At 37.7% G+C, this 17,500-nt stretch overlaps 1 protein-coding gene across 1 annotated transcript; it reads left to right on the top strand.

Moving 5' to 3' along the window:
* Positions 1-9,996: 9,996 nt before the first annotated feature.
* On the top strand, positions 9,997-11,775 carry LOC137640864 (uncharacterized). Its single transcript, XM_068373324.1, has one exon. It carries the CDS (start codon positions 9,997-9,999, stop codon positions 11,773-11,775), a length of 1,779 nt encoding a protein of 592 aa, XP_068229425.1.
* The last annotated feature ends 5,725 nt before the right edge of the window (positions 11,776-17,500 follow it).

Raw genomic sequence — 17,500 nt, forward strand, 5'->3', positions numbered from 1 at the left:
CTGGAGTTGTGGCTCCAAACATCCCATTAAAAACAATTTCACATAATTTTAATTCACACACAGAATCATTCTTTCATCTAACAAATTATATCAGCTCTGTTCTCATTTATTTCTGTCAAGCCCTCTACTATCCTATGGGCCCAATTGTCATGGGGTTTAACAACCATCTTGTTTCCTTCCGCAAACGACGACACGGGTCACTGATATGCTCGTAAGGGTCTGGGGAGACAACACTTCTCCTCTTTCAGGTACAGCTGTTATATTAGTTACATGTCTCCCGAAATTCACAAACACATTTATTCTCTCATGACTTTCTATCGACAAAATGTACTTTTCTACTTTTACTGTTATTGTATCTTTTTCCCCAAAAATGCAAATTTGATTATTCAGGATAAAATCAATTCCTAAGATAGCCTCAATTCCTGGAATTCCCAAGGTGGGCAAGATAAAAAAATCATGTGTAAGCTTCACAGACTCCACCTTAAATTTGACGACTGTTTTATGGTTTATGTGTAGTTTATTTCCGCTTGGCGTGTCAAGAACAATGGATGTCGCTGGCTGCAGTAGATTGAGGAGAATTTTCTTTCAATCAGTGAAATGCGGGCTCCTGTCAATCAGCGCTTGAATAGATTTATATTTAAGGTCAACCAACACTGCTAACATTCCTAGACAGCATTAAGAGATATGAGGCATGGTTCAGTGACCTCAGCTGCGATGCCGCTGGTATCTAGTGCTGCGGAAGTGAGGTCGGGGGTAGCGATAGAGGTCCCAGTGCCTGCTCTGTGACCACGTCCGTCTTCACTGATTCCTTAGCTACTGCTTGTGATGTCATGCTGGTGAGCCATAAAACTCCCGTGTCTCCCTCTTCCTTTGTTTCCTCTTCCTCGGATAATGGACTGGCGTTTTTGCCGAGCACACTCAAGATATATTACTGTAGGCCTGACAAGTGTACCAGCGGCGGGATCCTTGGGTGGGGAACTCCACTCGTCGGTGCCCCTCTCCTCCAGAGTGCCAGCATTGTTGACTGCGTCTTCATCTACCCCCATAAAGGGTTTCCGAGTGACTCTTATGGCTGCCAACTTCTCGTAATCAGGCCAGTTATACCCAGTTATTTTTTCTTCTGGCAAATTGACTAAATTTTTTGTATCGGACTCACTACGTCTGCTAACGAGCGAGTGTCATTGAACAAATAATCACATAAATACGGGTTTACCAATCTGCGAATATGCTTACGGGCAATTGCTTTTCTATCACCTTTTGGGAGATTGGCACTCCGGTAGCAAACGACGACTTTGCCATTCCGGAAAATGTGAGTTGCAAAACTAAGAACGGATTCACCTTTCCATTTTTGGTTTGTAATTTTCTTTTAGATCTCCCTTTCTCGCATCAGGCCAGGCATACTTCTCAGCAATCTAATTATTTGAATAGCTTTATCTCTCTCCGAACACCCTACTTCAAAGTCTCTCAAAAACAATTCAATCGATTGAAAACCTTTTGTTAAGCCGTTGATCATCAAAATGCATAACACTTGCCTTGAGTTCTGGCAACTTTCGGACTACGATTTCTGCATCTTCACTTTGCTGTGCATGTGTACTTTCACTTGTGTGCATTTGAACTTTGTCCATGTACGTTGCATACGTTGTGGTTACGCGCTGATCCTGTTCTCATTCCACCAACAATCTGTTCATTAACTGTAGTAGTTATCTAACTTATTTTCCAATTATTCCATTCCAATTCCGTGTCTATATTCTTCATCGGAAGCGCAATATCCTGCTGCTCCTTCGTTCTCATCTCCGGCAGCAGCAACATCTGCTAAGTTAGTCCTTGTGTATATAGGCATCTTCAACTTCTATTTTACCGGCTTAAAGAACAACTTCACTCACAGCATACACAAAAGACCTATTTTTTACACCATGCAGGACATATGATAGTGGGAGTGCTCTTGCTTGCAACACCTATAAAGAATATGAGAATCTTGAAAAACTTTTGACAAAATCATTTTTATATAATATCTCTTTCGGAACCAGAAGATAGTGGATGCTGCGACCGCTGACGGGTGAAGGCGTTTTTCTACCTAAAGTGTGAGAAAATTCTTTCCTCTTCTATGCTACCATCGTTTTGGTGACACACTGTCAAGGAATTGCTTTTCACAGAATCTAAACCAGACACTTTCACTCACATAGATGCAATATGTCAAGCAGATATATATATATATATATATATATATATATATATATATATATATATATATATATATATATATATATATATATATATATATATATATATATATATATATATATATATATATATATATATATATATATATATATATATATATATATATATATATATATATATATATATATATATATATATATATATATATATATATATATATATATATATATAGATAGATATAGATATAGATATATATATATATATATATATATATATATATATATATATATATATATATATATATATATATATATATATATATATATTGTAATGTCCTAGCATATTTCTAATTTTTACCGTTATATTAAGACTCCACAACCGCCATCTGTTGTTGGGTTATGTCTCCAGACTTATATATTAGTCTTTGTTTTCCTAGCACCACAAGTGAATTATTGTAAAATTACTTGTTATTTTTATTGTTGATCCTTGGGAAAACTGACTTAACAGCTTTCCATGTTTCGGTAAAGGGAGAGCTCCATAACCTTAGGTGGTGAATACTTGTTTCTAGCTTTAAAGTATTGTGATATTGTGCTACTCTTTATAGTAAGACGAGAGTAATATACTTTGGATTGTACAGTTAGAATCAAAAGAACGCCGACACTCAGGGGAAATCTTTCGTCAGATGTCTCTAGTGTTCCCATGACAAAACAGACAAGGAGTTGCTCTTCTTACAACTTCTACGAAATGGGCGGAGCATTCTCAAACCTTAGCGAATCAGACAGTAAAGGGCCGTCTTTGTTAGCAAAAGTATACAAATATTACAAATCGAGTTGCCATATTTCAATTCTGTATAATCATTTGACGTCTCAACTTTTCAATACAAATACAAAACACACACACACAAATATATATATATATATATATATATATATATATATATATATATATATATATATATATATATATATATATATATATATATATATATATATATATATATATATATATATATATATATATATATATACTATTATTTTTCAATTGCTACTTTTTTCGTAAGAGGGACCAAGTAGACACTTTCCAGGAAAGGGGGGGGAGGTGTCTTCTTCAAACCCCCTGCCCCGGCCATTCCGACACTGAGCAAATAGGAAAGTCATTTCTTTTTTAGGGGTTGTGAAGACATGCTGCTTGTAGACTCATGATACAGCCTGTAAGATATTGTATCATTGCCTGAGATTTATTAGATAACCGTCAAAGTTCTAGTAAATTTGGCTAACCTAATTCACTATTAGTTTAGTTGTAAAATATAGCAGCAGTAGAATAAAATAGCTGCTGTTGATGGAAGGTCGATAAGTAACGAAATTTAAGTATTAACTTTGCATAATAGATAATCGATGATGGATATAATAGATACTGATGACTGCAAAGCACATTGAATACAATCAGAATTTATTATTTCGTATCGAAAATAACTTATATTTAGGAAGATGAGGATCCTATCACATTCTGGCAAAAGGTTTAAAAAATTTGTTTTATTGACAAATCATTGTCTCAGAACGACATGATTTTCAGAAATTTTGTCATGAAAATATGATATACCTATTTTCCCAAAATGAATTCTCCTATAATTTATCCTGAAAATATACACGAATAGATGGCATAAGCACGAAATGATTCCCCATTCTAATACCCTGATTGTAAGTTATCAATGATTATATAGTTGCTAGTAGCTTTATCTTGAGAAATTAAACATCTTTGAGATCAAACCAACTTCTTATCATTTTCATGCACAAAGGTCTTATAATCTTGATTAAAATAGGCTTAGTTTTGTATGATAAAGTCCTTATTTACAGTGATCAAGTGCCCGCATTAGCCCAGCTATGGGGTGCTAGATGTAGGTCTCTTGGCCGGGTAAATTACGCAAGGTAGATGGGCCCTTAACAAGCGAAAAATGCATTACTATCCGTGAAGCTCTAGTTCGGGTTGTTCGAGCAAAAGTTATCCATACCAGCTCCTCAGCCTATCAGGGTATTAGTTAAACCACAATTTCTACAGCTGGTGCCGTGAGTAGGAGAAAGAAAAACCCAAATATTAAAATATCTCGGAAATAAAAGTTTGATTGTCCTTTTAATCACTACCTCATACAGCTGAGGAGCGATACTCATGGATTCCTAAATATTTTCTCTCATTCTTCAGATTCTATTTCCTGAGCTTCTTCCTCTATCCCCTGATTCATTATTTAATATTTGTGTTTCTTTCTATCATTATTTATTCATTTATTTATAAAATATTATCTTTAAAATTAATGCCCTTCTGCCTCGGTGCTCGTCCTAGGGCTTCAACTTTGGTTCTTAGCTTCTCACTGTGCCTCCATTAAAGAAATCTCTCCCAAGCGGCAGCAGAAACACCTTCACTTGACCATTCCAACTTGGAACTATGTGATATTTGTGTGACACCAAGACAAGATATTCATTAGCTGGATTCCGGAATAAGGCATTCGGAGATCTGTATTTCATTTTCCACTATCTTAGTTTCACAATCTCCATCGAAGTAAAAGAAAATTGCATTGTGAAGCATGCTTCCATGAATAAGTTGTGCCCCTCAGATTTTTTATACAATATATATCCCATTCCTCTATCATTATTCCAGTTAACGAAAATATCTTAGTCGTTTTAAAGCAACTGGTTGAATTTTCCTACAGAGCATTTAAGGTATATAGAGGAGTATAAAATATAATGATCAAACTATATGCAGCCGGACAAATGTTGGTATACGGATCCTTAAGGAAGCAAATCCTCCACCCACCCAAAAGCAATTATAGTTATTTTCCCCCAAAATCACCCATTATTTGGATAAGCATTTGATTCTAACAAAATAATCCCGTTATTTATATCCTGTAATAACTATCTCCAATTTTGCCATTTAGTTTCGATAATTATCAAGTGAATAAAGCACTTACGACAAAGATTGAATTAGCAATGTAATAAAGATTTTACTATATAGGTTTAAGATTTTAGTTCTAATGGCAATGCTAATCCTTCAAGGCTAAGATAGCATATGGTGAGATGACAAAGGTCAACAATGGGAATGTAAAATAAATGATGAATAAAGGGAAAGTCTAAAGACTGAAACAGCACATATCCCTGAATCTGAATAATTTGGGAAATATTTTACAATAAAGTATCCTCACGTATTACGAAATGTTACATTCAATGAATATCTATAAACTGTAAGTAGTTCTTAGCAGTCAATCTAGAATTTGAAAAATAACGATAACCTTTTTGGAGCATAATACAATCATTTTTATTGGAAACATTGCATAATAATGACAAACAATATTTTGATATGTATTAATGTCTAAAAAGGAGTTTATGTGCTGTTACATTACTTCACTAACTAGAGTAAGCTCAAATCATTTGATCTCTCTCTCTCTCTCTCTCTCTCTCTCTCTCTCTCTCTCTCTCTCTCTCTCTCTCTCTCTCTCTCTCTCTCCCATTTCGTAGCAGTAGTAAGAGGAACAACTCGTTGTCTGTTTTGTCATGGGAACACTAGAGGCATCTAACGAAAGATTTCCCCTGACTGTCGGCGTTCTTTTGATTCTAACTGTACTTATGGTTGTATTTATCCTACGGTAACCATTGAAGGAATATAATAATTGTTCAATCACGAGTGACAACTAAAAATAGAAAAAAGGTCAACATCAAGGAAAAACGGAAATTCACTACAGTGGGTCCTGACAATGATCTGAAGTGAAATGAAGTGAAATGAAATGAAGTGAAATGAAGTGATTTAAGCTCTTTAGTATAGTGATCGAATTTAGTGAATTTCCGTTAGTGTACAATCAATAGTTATACCTCCACAGTTGTTGAGCTCTCCCTTCTGCGATCAAGGTGCCGTATTGTATAAGTCATCGCAAGTATCATTGATAGTTTGGAAGAAGTGCAGAGCAAGGAATCGGTACTTAGTCGCCGTATTCTCACTATACGATAGATAATGATAAAAACTTTGAAAAAACAAATTTTCCTGACGAAGGAGTCAAGATTTACTTGTAGCGTACATGTATCACACATTCTCATACACTATAACGGAATTACATATTTTTTCTATATTGTCGTTTTCTCTCTCCCCTCGAACTGATAACTGGTTCTTTCCCGTATTTCTCTGCAGCATTACGTCTGCGTTTTTTTTTTTTTTTTTTTTTTTTTTTTTTTTTTTTTTTTTTTTTTTTTTTTTTTGACGTTTTTGAGTGAAACAGCTTGTATTAATACTCAAGCCCAACTCAAATAAGATTTAGTTGCATTCATGAAAGTCTTTCAGTTACAACCTAACTGGTCAGCGGTAAATCGTTGACTACCGGGTTCATGGAGTGTTCTGCTCCCTCCAGGTTTCCCCCTTACTGCCGTGCCTTATTGCTTGATGACAATGTCGTCAGACACAAACTTTCGTATCAACACCACGCCCCTAAAACTACCGTCCAGCGGAGAAGTATTCGCTTGGTACCGGTGTGCTGAAGTCTTGACTCAGTAAAGCACCAAAGCAGAGTATGTTCTCGTAACCATCCCCGGGAAACATTCCCAGATATCTCCAATTAACTGTGCTAACAACAGGAAACTGCAATAACGCATGAAGAGTTCAAATCATACCTCCTGGAGCAGTACTCACGATCATCGCCCACCCAAATAGCAAATATTTTTCAGCTATCTAAACAACAGTTGGGGGACCAAAAGGTTTTGCTTGCCCTCAGGGAAATTACTAGTATTACTCGCCTGCAAGCTGAAACTGAAGTCTCTCCTCTGGAAGTTAATCTATTCAGTGCAATTTATGTATGTAAATTACCTGAAACTATATGGGTTGCCATCACCGATGTCAATATTTTACCAGCAGCCAATTCATCACCTACCGGAACTGCATCAACACCTCCACATATATATATATATATATATATATATATATATATATATATATATATATATATATATATATATATATATATATATATATATATATATATATATATATATATATATATATATATATATATATATAAACATAAGGACATTTCACGCAGGGAAATTTAACTCAGGGAAATTTAACTCAGGGAAATTTCACTTTTCCCTGCGCAACTTTGAATGACTGTTCATGAAAAATCCAAAATTTGTAATCATAAATCGGTCACTAATAGAGGCGTACACTTTATCATAATAAGAGAATTAAAATGAGGAAGTTTCCTTCAGAAACAATAATTATGGGGGACACCTTTTATATTTTAGTAACAAAAACGAAAGGAACAATCGGTTCGTCTCTCGCCGCCTTCTCAAGTCAAGCGCTTAGGAGAGCGGCAAGGGTCTCTTCATACAAAGTCATCGTTGCAAGTGGACGTATTTAGAAGTCCACATTGAGGACTTTTAGAAGGCATTTTAATGGTAAGCATTACAGTGTTCTAAGATTTATAGACTTAAAGGGGCGTGTTCTTGCTAACAATACGTTCCCTTGGTAGGGTTTGTCAGCAGTCCACGAGGGGACATAGACAGACGGTCTTTGCAGTGGGTATACAAACAGTTCGGTAAGTAAATGATGTTATCAAGAGGTCTTTACAATTTATTGAGGGAAAATAAAGATCGTAAGGGGTTAGGCTAGATAAAACATGCCACAGATCGAATAACTATTTAGTGGAATTCTCTCATCACTTTGATAAGGCCTATTAATGCTTGGTGCATATTTTTTAAAGGATTCTATGTACAGCAAACCAAGGGATTCACCCACCTAGTATCATGAAATTTATAATCAATTTATCATACCAGAGGTCTTTATTGGAATTGTTAATAAAAGAAATGTGTAATATGCAAGCAATAGAATACATAGGAATTACAATTACTGAAATTATACCAATGTAGTTTTTTCCAATAAAGCATTGTTGTTTTGAAATGTGTTAGAGAATATGGTTTTTCTTTAAATATGTTTTTTTTTTCTTAGATTAATTGAAAAATTATCACTATGAATTTCTCATTGTATGTAATTTTTCCAGTGGCCTTCGACTAGATAAACATCAAAATGGTCGACGAGTACTTTCACTATAACCGGCAAAAAGCGCCGTCCACAGTCATGAACTAGTTTATGGTACAGCATGGGTGTAAGTTTGAGGAAGCGCGTGGAGTCACGCACCTATTCCCTCTGGAAAGCTGAGAAAAAGGACAAGAAGTCTGGCGACATCATGTGACTAAGAAGCTGAGTGGAGAAGAAAGAAACTTATGTTATATATTAGGCGCAATTAGGTATTGTCTGTTTATGTTTAAGGTTTGTTGTTGTCAACACGAGTGATAGATTTTTATTCACAGGACCCCCAGATTTATGAGGGTATTAAATGTTCATAATTTTAATGCGTGATTATCTTATTAATATTTAATATATTGACGAAGTTCATCGAGGAAATTGTCCTGTAGTGTAATGTTTTTAGAATTGACAATTATCTTGTTTTTTTTAATGACAGAGAAGTAGATGTTTAATTACAAATGGCTTCGAAAATTTAGCATATGATCTTGAGTAGTTTATTTGTAAGGCATTTCCAATTGGAAATTGAGCAGGAATAGATATGTGTAGTGCATTAAGACTTGAAGAAAGTCAAAATGTTGGGTTCTCAGGTAATTTTTCATGTATTTTGATTTTGATTTGGTAACCTTATGAAATATTTATAATGTGGTCCCTTGCTTCTTTATTTGGTTTGGGTATAATCATCTGCAGGTCCTTATAACTGGTTTTAGGTTAATGGTATCACAGTCTTGCTTTAATACATAAGTTTATTTTTGTCTATGGTATGAAAATATTTCTTGGAATGTCCAATTTAGAACCCATTTAAATGAGACCTTAGCATGTAACGTCACTGTTACCCAATTTAACTTTACTAATTTGTGGATTATCTATATGAAGAAAGTCTTTCCAACGTTGGTTATGGGCACTGTCATACTAAGCCAATAGTCACTAAAGTTCTCAGTTTAACAGATGTTCGTTTACCTCATGCTGCACGGCATTAGAACTTAGGTATAACAGGTAGAGGCTTAGATATGTCAAATAGAAGTTATTTAAGGTAGGAGTTCTTTCAGGTAGAGGCTAGGACATGTCCAATAGAAGTTTTTTTTAGGTAGGAGCTCTTTACGGTAGGAGGCTGGGATATGTCAAGTTGAGGTTTTTTTGGTATGAGTTCTTTCAGGTAGAGGCTGGGCTGTTTCAGGTAGGCGTTATTTCAGGTTGACGACTGGGACACGAGATATTGATACATTTAGGGATTGCTCTCTTGGCTTGGAGGATCTTTAGGAAGTCCCAACATAGGTACTGGTTCTGGTCTTAATTGAGTAGTGAAGGTTCTCGGCCACTCATTGGTTAGGTCAGCTACGATTCAACTAGGGAATTTTAATAGCTCATAGGGAGGCCAGAAAAGAGCCTAGGAAAATGGAGACCCTAAAGGTTGCGCAATTGAGAGAGGAATTGGAAGCCAGCGGCCTTACAAAAGCAGGGAACAAGTCTGAATTGTGTCAGCGTCTAAGTGAAGCTCTAAAGAAGGATAGCATAGAGGTACAGGTGTTTTTGCAGTGACTTAAGGTTTGGCCGGACAGTGGAGTTAATTAGGGCCACAAGCTAGGCGAGTGTAATGAGGAGCCCACGGAAGAGGAAGTACGTTTAAATTTGGGGGATAGCGCATCAGTCATTGGTATGCAATCTGTTGCTTCAGGGAGATCTCAGTGGTGTTGCAGGAGTTCTACTGGGAGCGGGCATGCATTATTAGCTGCTTCTAGAGCCCGGTTGGCAGCAAAATTATTGATGATGAAGGAGATACAGGCCATAGAGCGAGAGGAAGCAGCGCTAAGATCTAAAAGGGAGATGCTCAGTTTAGAGGCAGATTTAGCTGGAGTGGAGGCAGAGAAGGTTTTACAAGATTTTGAGGAAACTGATAGAGAAATAACTCACATTCCTAGGATAAGGGAGCACACAAACCCTGATGTAAGTGGGAATAAGAGACACATGCATTTGAATACAGAAGCGCCCGAGTTTAGGTTAGGTGGATGCTGTAGCTCGGGTGGGAATGACCAAGGGGACTTAAGCAATAAGGAAATGATGCAGGCGTTAATCTCTTGCAGCCTTAAAAGCTTGATGCCTAAGCAGGATATAGCTAGGTTTTATGGGGATCATACAAATTATCTTAGGTTCATTCGCTCATTTCATGATGTCTTTAGTACCCAGTTGACAAATGATAAGGAATGGCTGAGGTATCTGGTTTTATACACGACAGGCATGCCAAATGAGATTATGGTGGCTTGCCTCCTCTTAGAAGCTTCAGAGGGCTATAAGCAGGTAAGGAAGTTGATGGAAGAGCAATATGGTAACCTTGAACAAATAGCCACCGCATTTGTGTATAAGATCATTAAATGGAAAGATAAAAGGGAAAACAATGCGGAAGAGTATGACGAGTACTCAGTGGTACACAAAACCTGCAAAAACGTAATTTCGTGCGTCTCTTATGGCATCGCCGAACTACAAAATCCAAAAACAATGAGGTTGATCCATAGCAAGTGTCCCTCTAGTGTGCGGGCTCGATGGTGTAGAGTTGCTGATAAGATTATTAGTGAGAAAAAGAGGACTGTGTTGGTTGATGATTTGGTAAGTTTGATTGAAGGAGAGGCTAGGGTCTTGAAATATCATTTATTTGGGAGCCAACTATATCAGAAGGGCAGAGGGGAAGACACCCCTCGGTTAGGAGAAGGAAAGGCGCCAAGCAAGGCTGAGTGTTTAACTAAGGCTAGGAAAGTTTCATGTAACAAAACTGCCCCGTTTTCATATTGGTACTGTAAAGGACCCCATATAGTAGATGAATGCCACCAAATATCTCAAATGGGACCCGAGGAAAAACTGGGAGCCATAGGGGAATTGGGGCTCAGTTTTGGCTGTCTGAGAAATGGTCATAGGTCTCAGTATTGCAGAAACAGGAAAAGTTGTAACATATGTAATGGAAATCACCCAACTCTGTTGCATCAATACCAGGAAGTAGAAGTAGTCCAAGGAGTAGAAGTGGTCCAGGAAGTAGGAGTGCTAGGATCTGAGTGCTCAAATAGAGCCTTAGTGGTTCAGGAGGAAGGTACACATGACAAAATTGCTATGTTCAGGGCAGTTAGAGGAGGTAGCATTGGTACAAGGATGTCAGTTGTGCCGATAAGGATTAGGTCAAGGGAAGGTAGGGAGGTTTTGGCGAAGGCTTTCTTGGACAATGGGAGTTCCACATGCTTTGTCTGGGAAGTTTTAATGCAGACCCTAGGCTGCACTGAGAGGCAGGACGTCAAGGTGAATGTTGAAACCATCAACAGAGTAGAAGAAGTTGCATGCAGCCTAGTCTCGGGATTGAAACTATTTGACTATGAGGCCAAGACTTGCATTACACTCCCCCCGGTGTTGAGTGCCTCTCGCATACCAATTGATGAGTGTGATGTGATCAGGTCTGGAGATCTGGAACGCTGGCCACATTTGAGAACAATATTCCTCACCTGCTCGAGCCAAGGGAAGTTATCAATTCAACACGTGTCCATGAACCACATGCCCTACGAACATTAGTGGGCTGGGTGTAAACAGCTTGTCAATAAGATCCAAGTGACAAGAAAGCACCTTGAGTTAGACCTCATGCTGGTTGAGTGTTATAAGAGCGAGTATGAAGATGTTGCATCTAACAGAAGGGAAATGTCTTTTAGGACAGGAAATGGCTATAGATAATAGAGAAAGGGGTTAGAACTATAGGAGGAAGTTACGAGGTGCCATTGCTTCTGCATGACAATCATGGACCCTTGCCAGAAACAAGAGACATCGCATTGCGCCGTATGCACAGTCTTCATAAAAAGCAAGTAAAGGATGGTAAATACGCTAAGCAGTATATTGCCTTCATGACAGAGATGCAACAGAAAGGCTATTATGAGCAAGTGACCACAGTCAGCCCGGGAAATGTGTGGTATATTCCTCATTTTGGTTTGCAACATCCAAACAAGCCAGACAAGGTCCGTGTTGTATTCGACTGTGCAAGCAAGGTGGAGAGTAAATCATTGAACGACCTACTGTTGCAGGGACCTGATATGATGAACTCTTTGCAGGGTGTGTTGGTAACGTTTAGGGGAGGTCTATTTGCCTATACAGGAGATATAAATACTATGTTCTATCAGGTATGGGTACCAGAGCATCAGTGGGACTAACTCAGGTTCTTTTGGTGGGAAAATAATCTTGACCAGGAACCCAAAGAGGGGAAAATAGCAGTCCACCTGCTCGGGGCCTGCTTTTCTCTGAGCATTGCAAACTTCGTGCTAAAATAGACAGCAAGCGACTTTGGGAATGAATTTTCAGAGGAAGCACGGTTCACAGTAGCCAACAACTTTTATGTAGATAACTGCTTCAGAGCCGAGGATTGCAAAGATGCATTGTTAGTCAATTTGTTAGAGGTTAAGGAGCTCTGCAAAAAAGTGAATTTATATTGACAAAGTTCAGTAGCCCTTGTGTGGAGGTTATGCCATCCATCCCAATGGAATGATACAGTAGGAACACCTCAGAGCTTATAGATGGATGAAAGTCACATAAGACAAAAGCTTTGGGAGTACAGTGGAACTTGGCCACTGATGAATTGGGTGTCCGAGCAGAGATAGTATTAGTTCCAAGGACTAAGCATGATTTGTTGTCAGCCATAGTCTCGATTTACGATACACTCAGTATATTGGCGCCAGTTTTAATCGAGGGTGAGGTCATTATGAAGGACCTCTGCCGATTAAAAATAGTCTGGGACATGGAACTGGACTCTGACACTACGGACCACATCAAGGCATGGGCAAAGAAGCTGAGCCAGACCAGCAGGATAAATGTGCCAAGAAGCCTGAAGGTTATTCCATGGGAATCAGCCTCCCTAGTAGAGTTGCATTTGTTCTCAGATGCAAGCGTCATGACTTTAGGAATAGTGGCATACTTGCGGGTCTCGGATCCATGGGGAAATGTATTTTGCAGATTCATCATAGGAAAGGCCAGGGTAGCACCATTGAAGCATGTTTCAGTTCCCCGCCTATAGCTTACTGCAGCGGTACTGGCCATAAAACTTGGAAGCACTATTCTGACCATGATAGATTTCAGGGTAAATGGGGTCTATTATTGGACCGACTCAACAACCGTCTTGCGATATATTAGGAATGATCATGCCAGATACCAGACATTTGTGGCAAACCGTGTTTCTAAGATAAGGGAGGGCAGTGATCAGAAAGAGTGGAGGTATGTTAAGTTTGAGTGGAACCCAGCAGACGATGCAACACTTTCCAAGCAGTCCGAAAGGTGGAGAAAAGGGCCGGAGTTTTTGTTAAAGGAGAAGTGTTTCTGGCCAACTGAGCCTGCTCAAATGTCAGATGGTGTGGAAGGATTATAAGTTAAGCGTGAGATAAGACCAACAGGAAGTAGAGGCTACCAAATAATTAGTTATAGGATTGGGTTGGACATCATGCAAACAGGTATGTATAAAATCATCCACCACTATTCCAGGTGGATCAAGCTCCTTAGAGCTTTCGGTTGGTTGTTGCTATTTGATAGGTACATTATTTATAAACATAAGCAGCTGTTCAGCGAGCTAGATATGCATTTTTCCACCGAAATTACAAGCTTGGCAGAGACGGTGTTAGTGCAGGTAACACAGTGTGTTGATTACGAGATAGAGATAGAGAGCCTTGAGAAGGGAGGTACTATTATGGTTTCTAGCTCCCTAAGAAGGTTGAAACCAATCCTGAGAAGGGGGCTTCTGTGCATTGGAGGTAGGTTATCTTCGTCAAATATCTCTCCGAGCGAAAGGCATCCAATTATTTTGTCGTATAAGGGCCACTTGACAGATATGGTCATCCAGTATTATCATGAGCATTCTAACCATATGTGTGTAATGCATGTTCTGAGCCTGATGAGGAAGAAATTTTGGGTAATTAAGAGCCATGCAGCAGTGCGACGCATTCTGAGCAGATGCCTCAGGCGTCGCCTGGCACATTGAAAGGATATCAAGCAGCTAATGGCTGATCTACCATCTGATTGCGTGGAGTCGGGGAAACCCCCATTTTATCGCACTGGGAAGGACCTTTTCGGGCCATCTTCGTAAAGCGAGGCAGAGCACAGATGAAGCTTTGGGGAGTTATATTCACTTGCTTGAACATAAGGGCCATACACTTGTAGGTAGCCTCAAATCTCACATCAAACTCGTTCATTATTGCCTTCAGGAGGTTTTTTTCTTGTCATGGTGAGGTCAAGACGGTTAGATGCGACTGCAGCACTAATATTGTGGAATCGCTGAAAGTTCTCAACTCCAGTTACGAGCTCTTTCCAGGAAACAAGGTGCGCAATGAGTTGCTCCGGTGTGGGGTGGAATTTATTTTCAATCTTCCCGTCGCCTCACAGTTTGGAGAAGCATGGGAACGTTTGATAGGTACCGTAAGGAGGGTCTTATATATAGTCTTGGGGACACAGCAAATGTATTATGAAGGGCTATGCGCACGCTTTTGTGAAGTGAAGGCAACGGTTAACAGTAGGCCCCTTACTGTCGTCACCTCAGACAGTAGACACCCGGTTCCACGCACACCGAACAAGCTTTTAAACATGGAAGATTCGCCTGTAGGCTGCGACATTGCAATAGGTGGCCACTCTAAGCAGAGATGGAAGTAGGTGCAGCATATGGCTGAGCAGTTCTGGGCCCACTGGAAACGTGAATACATGTTAGGGTTACAACAGTGACAGAAATGGTTCAAAGAGCGACGAAACATCAGGGTAGGAGAAGTAGTACTTATGGTCAAGGAGAATGAAGCACGCTGCCATTGGCCATTGGCTAGAGTAGTGCAGAATAAAGTAGGGAAAGAAGGTTTGGTGAGGATGGTTACTGATAGGAGAGAGGGCAAGGAATATGACAGGCCGCTGTCGAAGCTTGTTTTAATTTTGGAGGAGGACGATCTAATGCACATTCCTGAACGATAGGTGTTGAAACCCCATGTGCTCAAGAGGTTTCAAAGGGACGGGTGTAAACAGAGAGAAATTTACCGCAGGGAAATCTCACTCAGGGGAACTTTACTTTTTCATGCGCAACTTTGAATGACTGTTCATAATAAATCCAAAATTTGTAAATGAATTTCGGTCACTAATTGAGGCGTACACTTTATCAGATAATAAGAAAATTAAAATGAGGAACTTTCCATCAGAAACAATAATTATGGAGGGCACCTTTTATATGTTAGTAACAAAAACAAAAGGAACGATCGGTCTATCTCTCACTGCCTTCTCAAGTCATGAGCTTGGGAGAGCGTCAAGCGTCTTTTCAAACAAAGATATCGTCACAAGCGGACGTGTTTGGGAAGTCCACATTTAGGACTTTTGGATGGAATTCTAAAGGTAAGCATCACAATGTTCTGAGATTTATAGACTTGAAAGGGGTGTCTGAGTTGCTGTTTAAATAACAATAGCTAAAAAGAGCTGTTAAAATAATGAAATATAAAAAGTGAAAACAGAGTGAGGGGTGTTCTTGCTAACGATACGTTCTCTTGGTAGGGTTTGTCAGCAGTCCACGAGGGGACATAGACGGACGGTCTTTGCAGTGGGCATACAAACAGTTCGGTAAGTAAAGGATGTTATCAAGAAGTCTTTACAATTTAATGAAGGAAAATAGAGGTCGTAAGGGGTTAGGCTAGATAAAACATGCCACAGACCAAATAACTATTTAGTGGAATTCTGTCATGACTTTAATAAGGCCTATTAATGCTTGGTGCATATTTCTTAAGTATTCATTGTATAGCAGAACCAAGGGATTCACTTGCCTAGTATCATGGAATTCATAATCAAGTTATCATACCAGAGTTTTTTTTATTGGAAATGTTAATAAAAAATGTGTAATATGCAAGAAATAGAATACAAAGGAATTACAAATAGAGTTTTTTTTCCAATAAAACATTGATGTTTTGAAATGTGTTAGACAATAGGGTTTTTCCTCAAATATGTTTTTTTTCCCTTAGATTAATTGAAGAATTGTCGCTATGAATTTTTCATTGTATGTAATTTTTCCAGTGACCTTCGACTAAATAAACATCAAAATGGTCGACGAGTACTTTCATTATAACCCACAAAAAAGTCCCCCCCTCTCTCTCTCTCTCTCTCTCTCTCTCTCTCTCTCTCTCTCTCTCTCTCTCTTATATATCACACCTATATATATATATATATATATATATATATATATATATATATATATATATATATATATATATATATATATATATATATATATATATATATATATATATATATATATATATATATATATATATATATATATATATATATATATATATATATATATATATATATATATATATATATATATATATATATATATATATATATATATATATATATATATATATATATATATATATATATATATATATATATATATATATATATATATATATATATATATATATATATATATATATATATATATATATATATATATATATATATATATATATATATATATCACCCCCCAAAAATAACACATCTTCCACCAAAAAATAAAAATTTAAATATTGACAGTAAAAATGTAGACAATACAATATAAATAATTCCACTCATTTCTTCTTAAGACCTCTGCAACTGATATACAGAATACCAAAAGTGAAAAAAAAAATCATAACATCAGTTTCACATATCCTCATCAATTACCTTCTTCTGGTTGTGGGCAATGCAGCCTTCTTGTGGGCGACAGGGATAGGAATAGATATTCCTTCATCCCTCAATTTTACTACTCTTGGTTTACGGCACAATTTTGCAACACAAATTAACACCACCGTTTGGCCATTTATTTAAATCACTACAACACTTGTACTTGCAACTTTCAACTGGTGGCCAATAGCCATTTTCTTTCGAAAATCATTTATCTTCCCGCCCTTCTCTTAAAACATTAAGTATAAGGTGCTCACTTCTACATATTCTCTAACACTGCCTATCTTCAAGGCTGAACTTTAATCCCGCAGCCACATGCAATTCGGGAACTGCCCCGGCCCCAGCAATCAGAAATCATATAAATACATGAATAATAAAGCATCCACCTGATGGATCTCACCTGATCTATTTTACATCTGATTGTTTTTAGATTCACTCAGCAATGTTATACGTAGTGCCATAATCAGCAAAATAACCAAAACATTTTTCATATATATTAAGCACCAGCATAAGAACAAATTGATATCTTCAAGTTTATTTTAAACTCGCAAAAAAGAATAAATGAGGTCTGTTCAAACAACAA

The sequence above is a fragment of the Palaemon carinicauda genome, chromosome 5, assembly GCF_036898095.1.
Source record: "Palaemon carinicauda isolate YSFRI2023 chromosome 5, ASM3689809v2, whole genome shotgun sequence".
Lineage (NCBI taxonomy): Eukaryota > Metazoa > Arthropoda > Malacostraca > Decapoda > Palaemonidae > Palaemon > Palaemon carinicauda.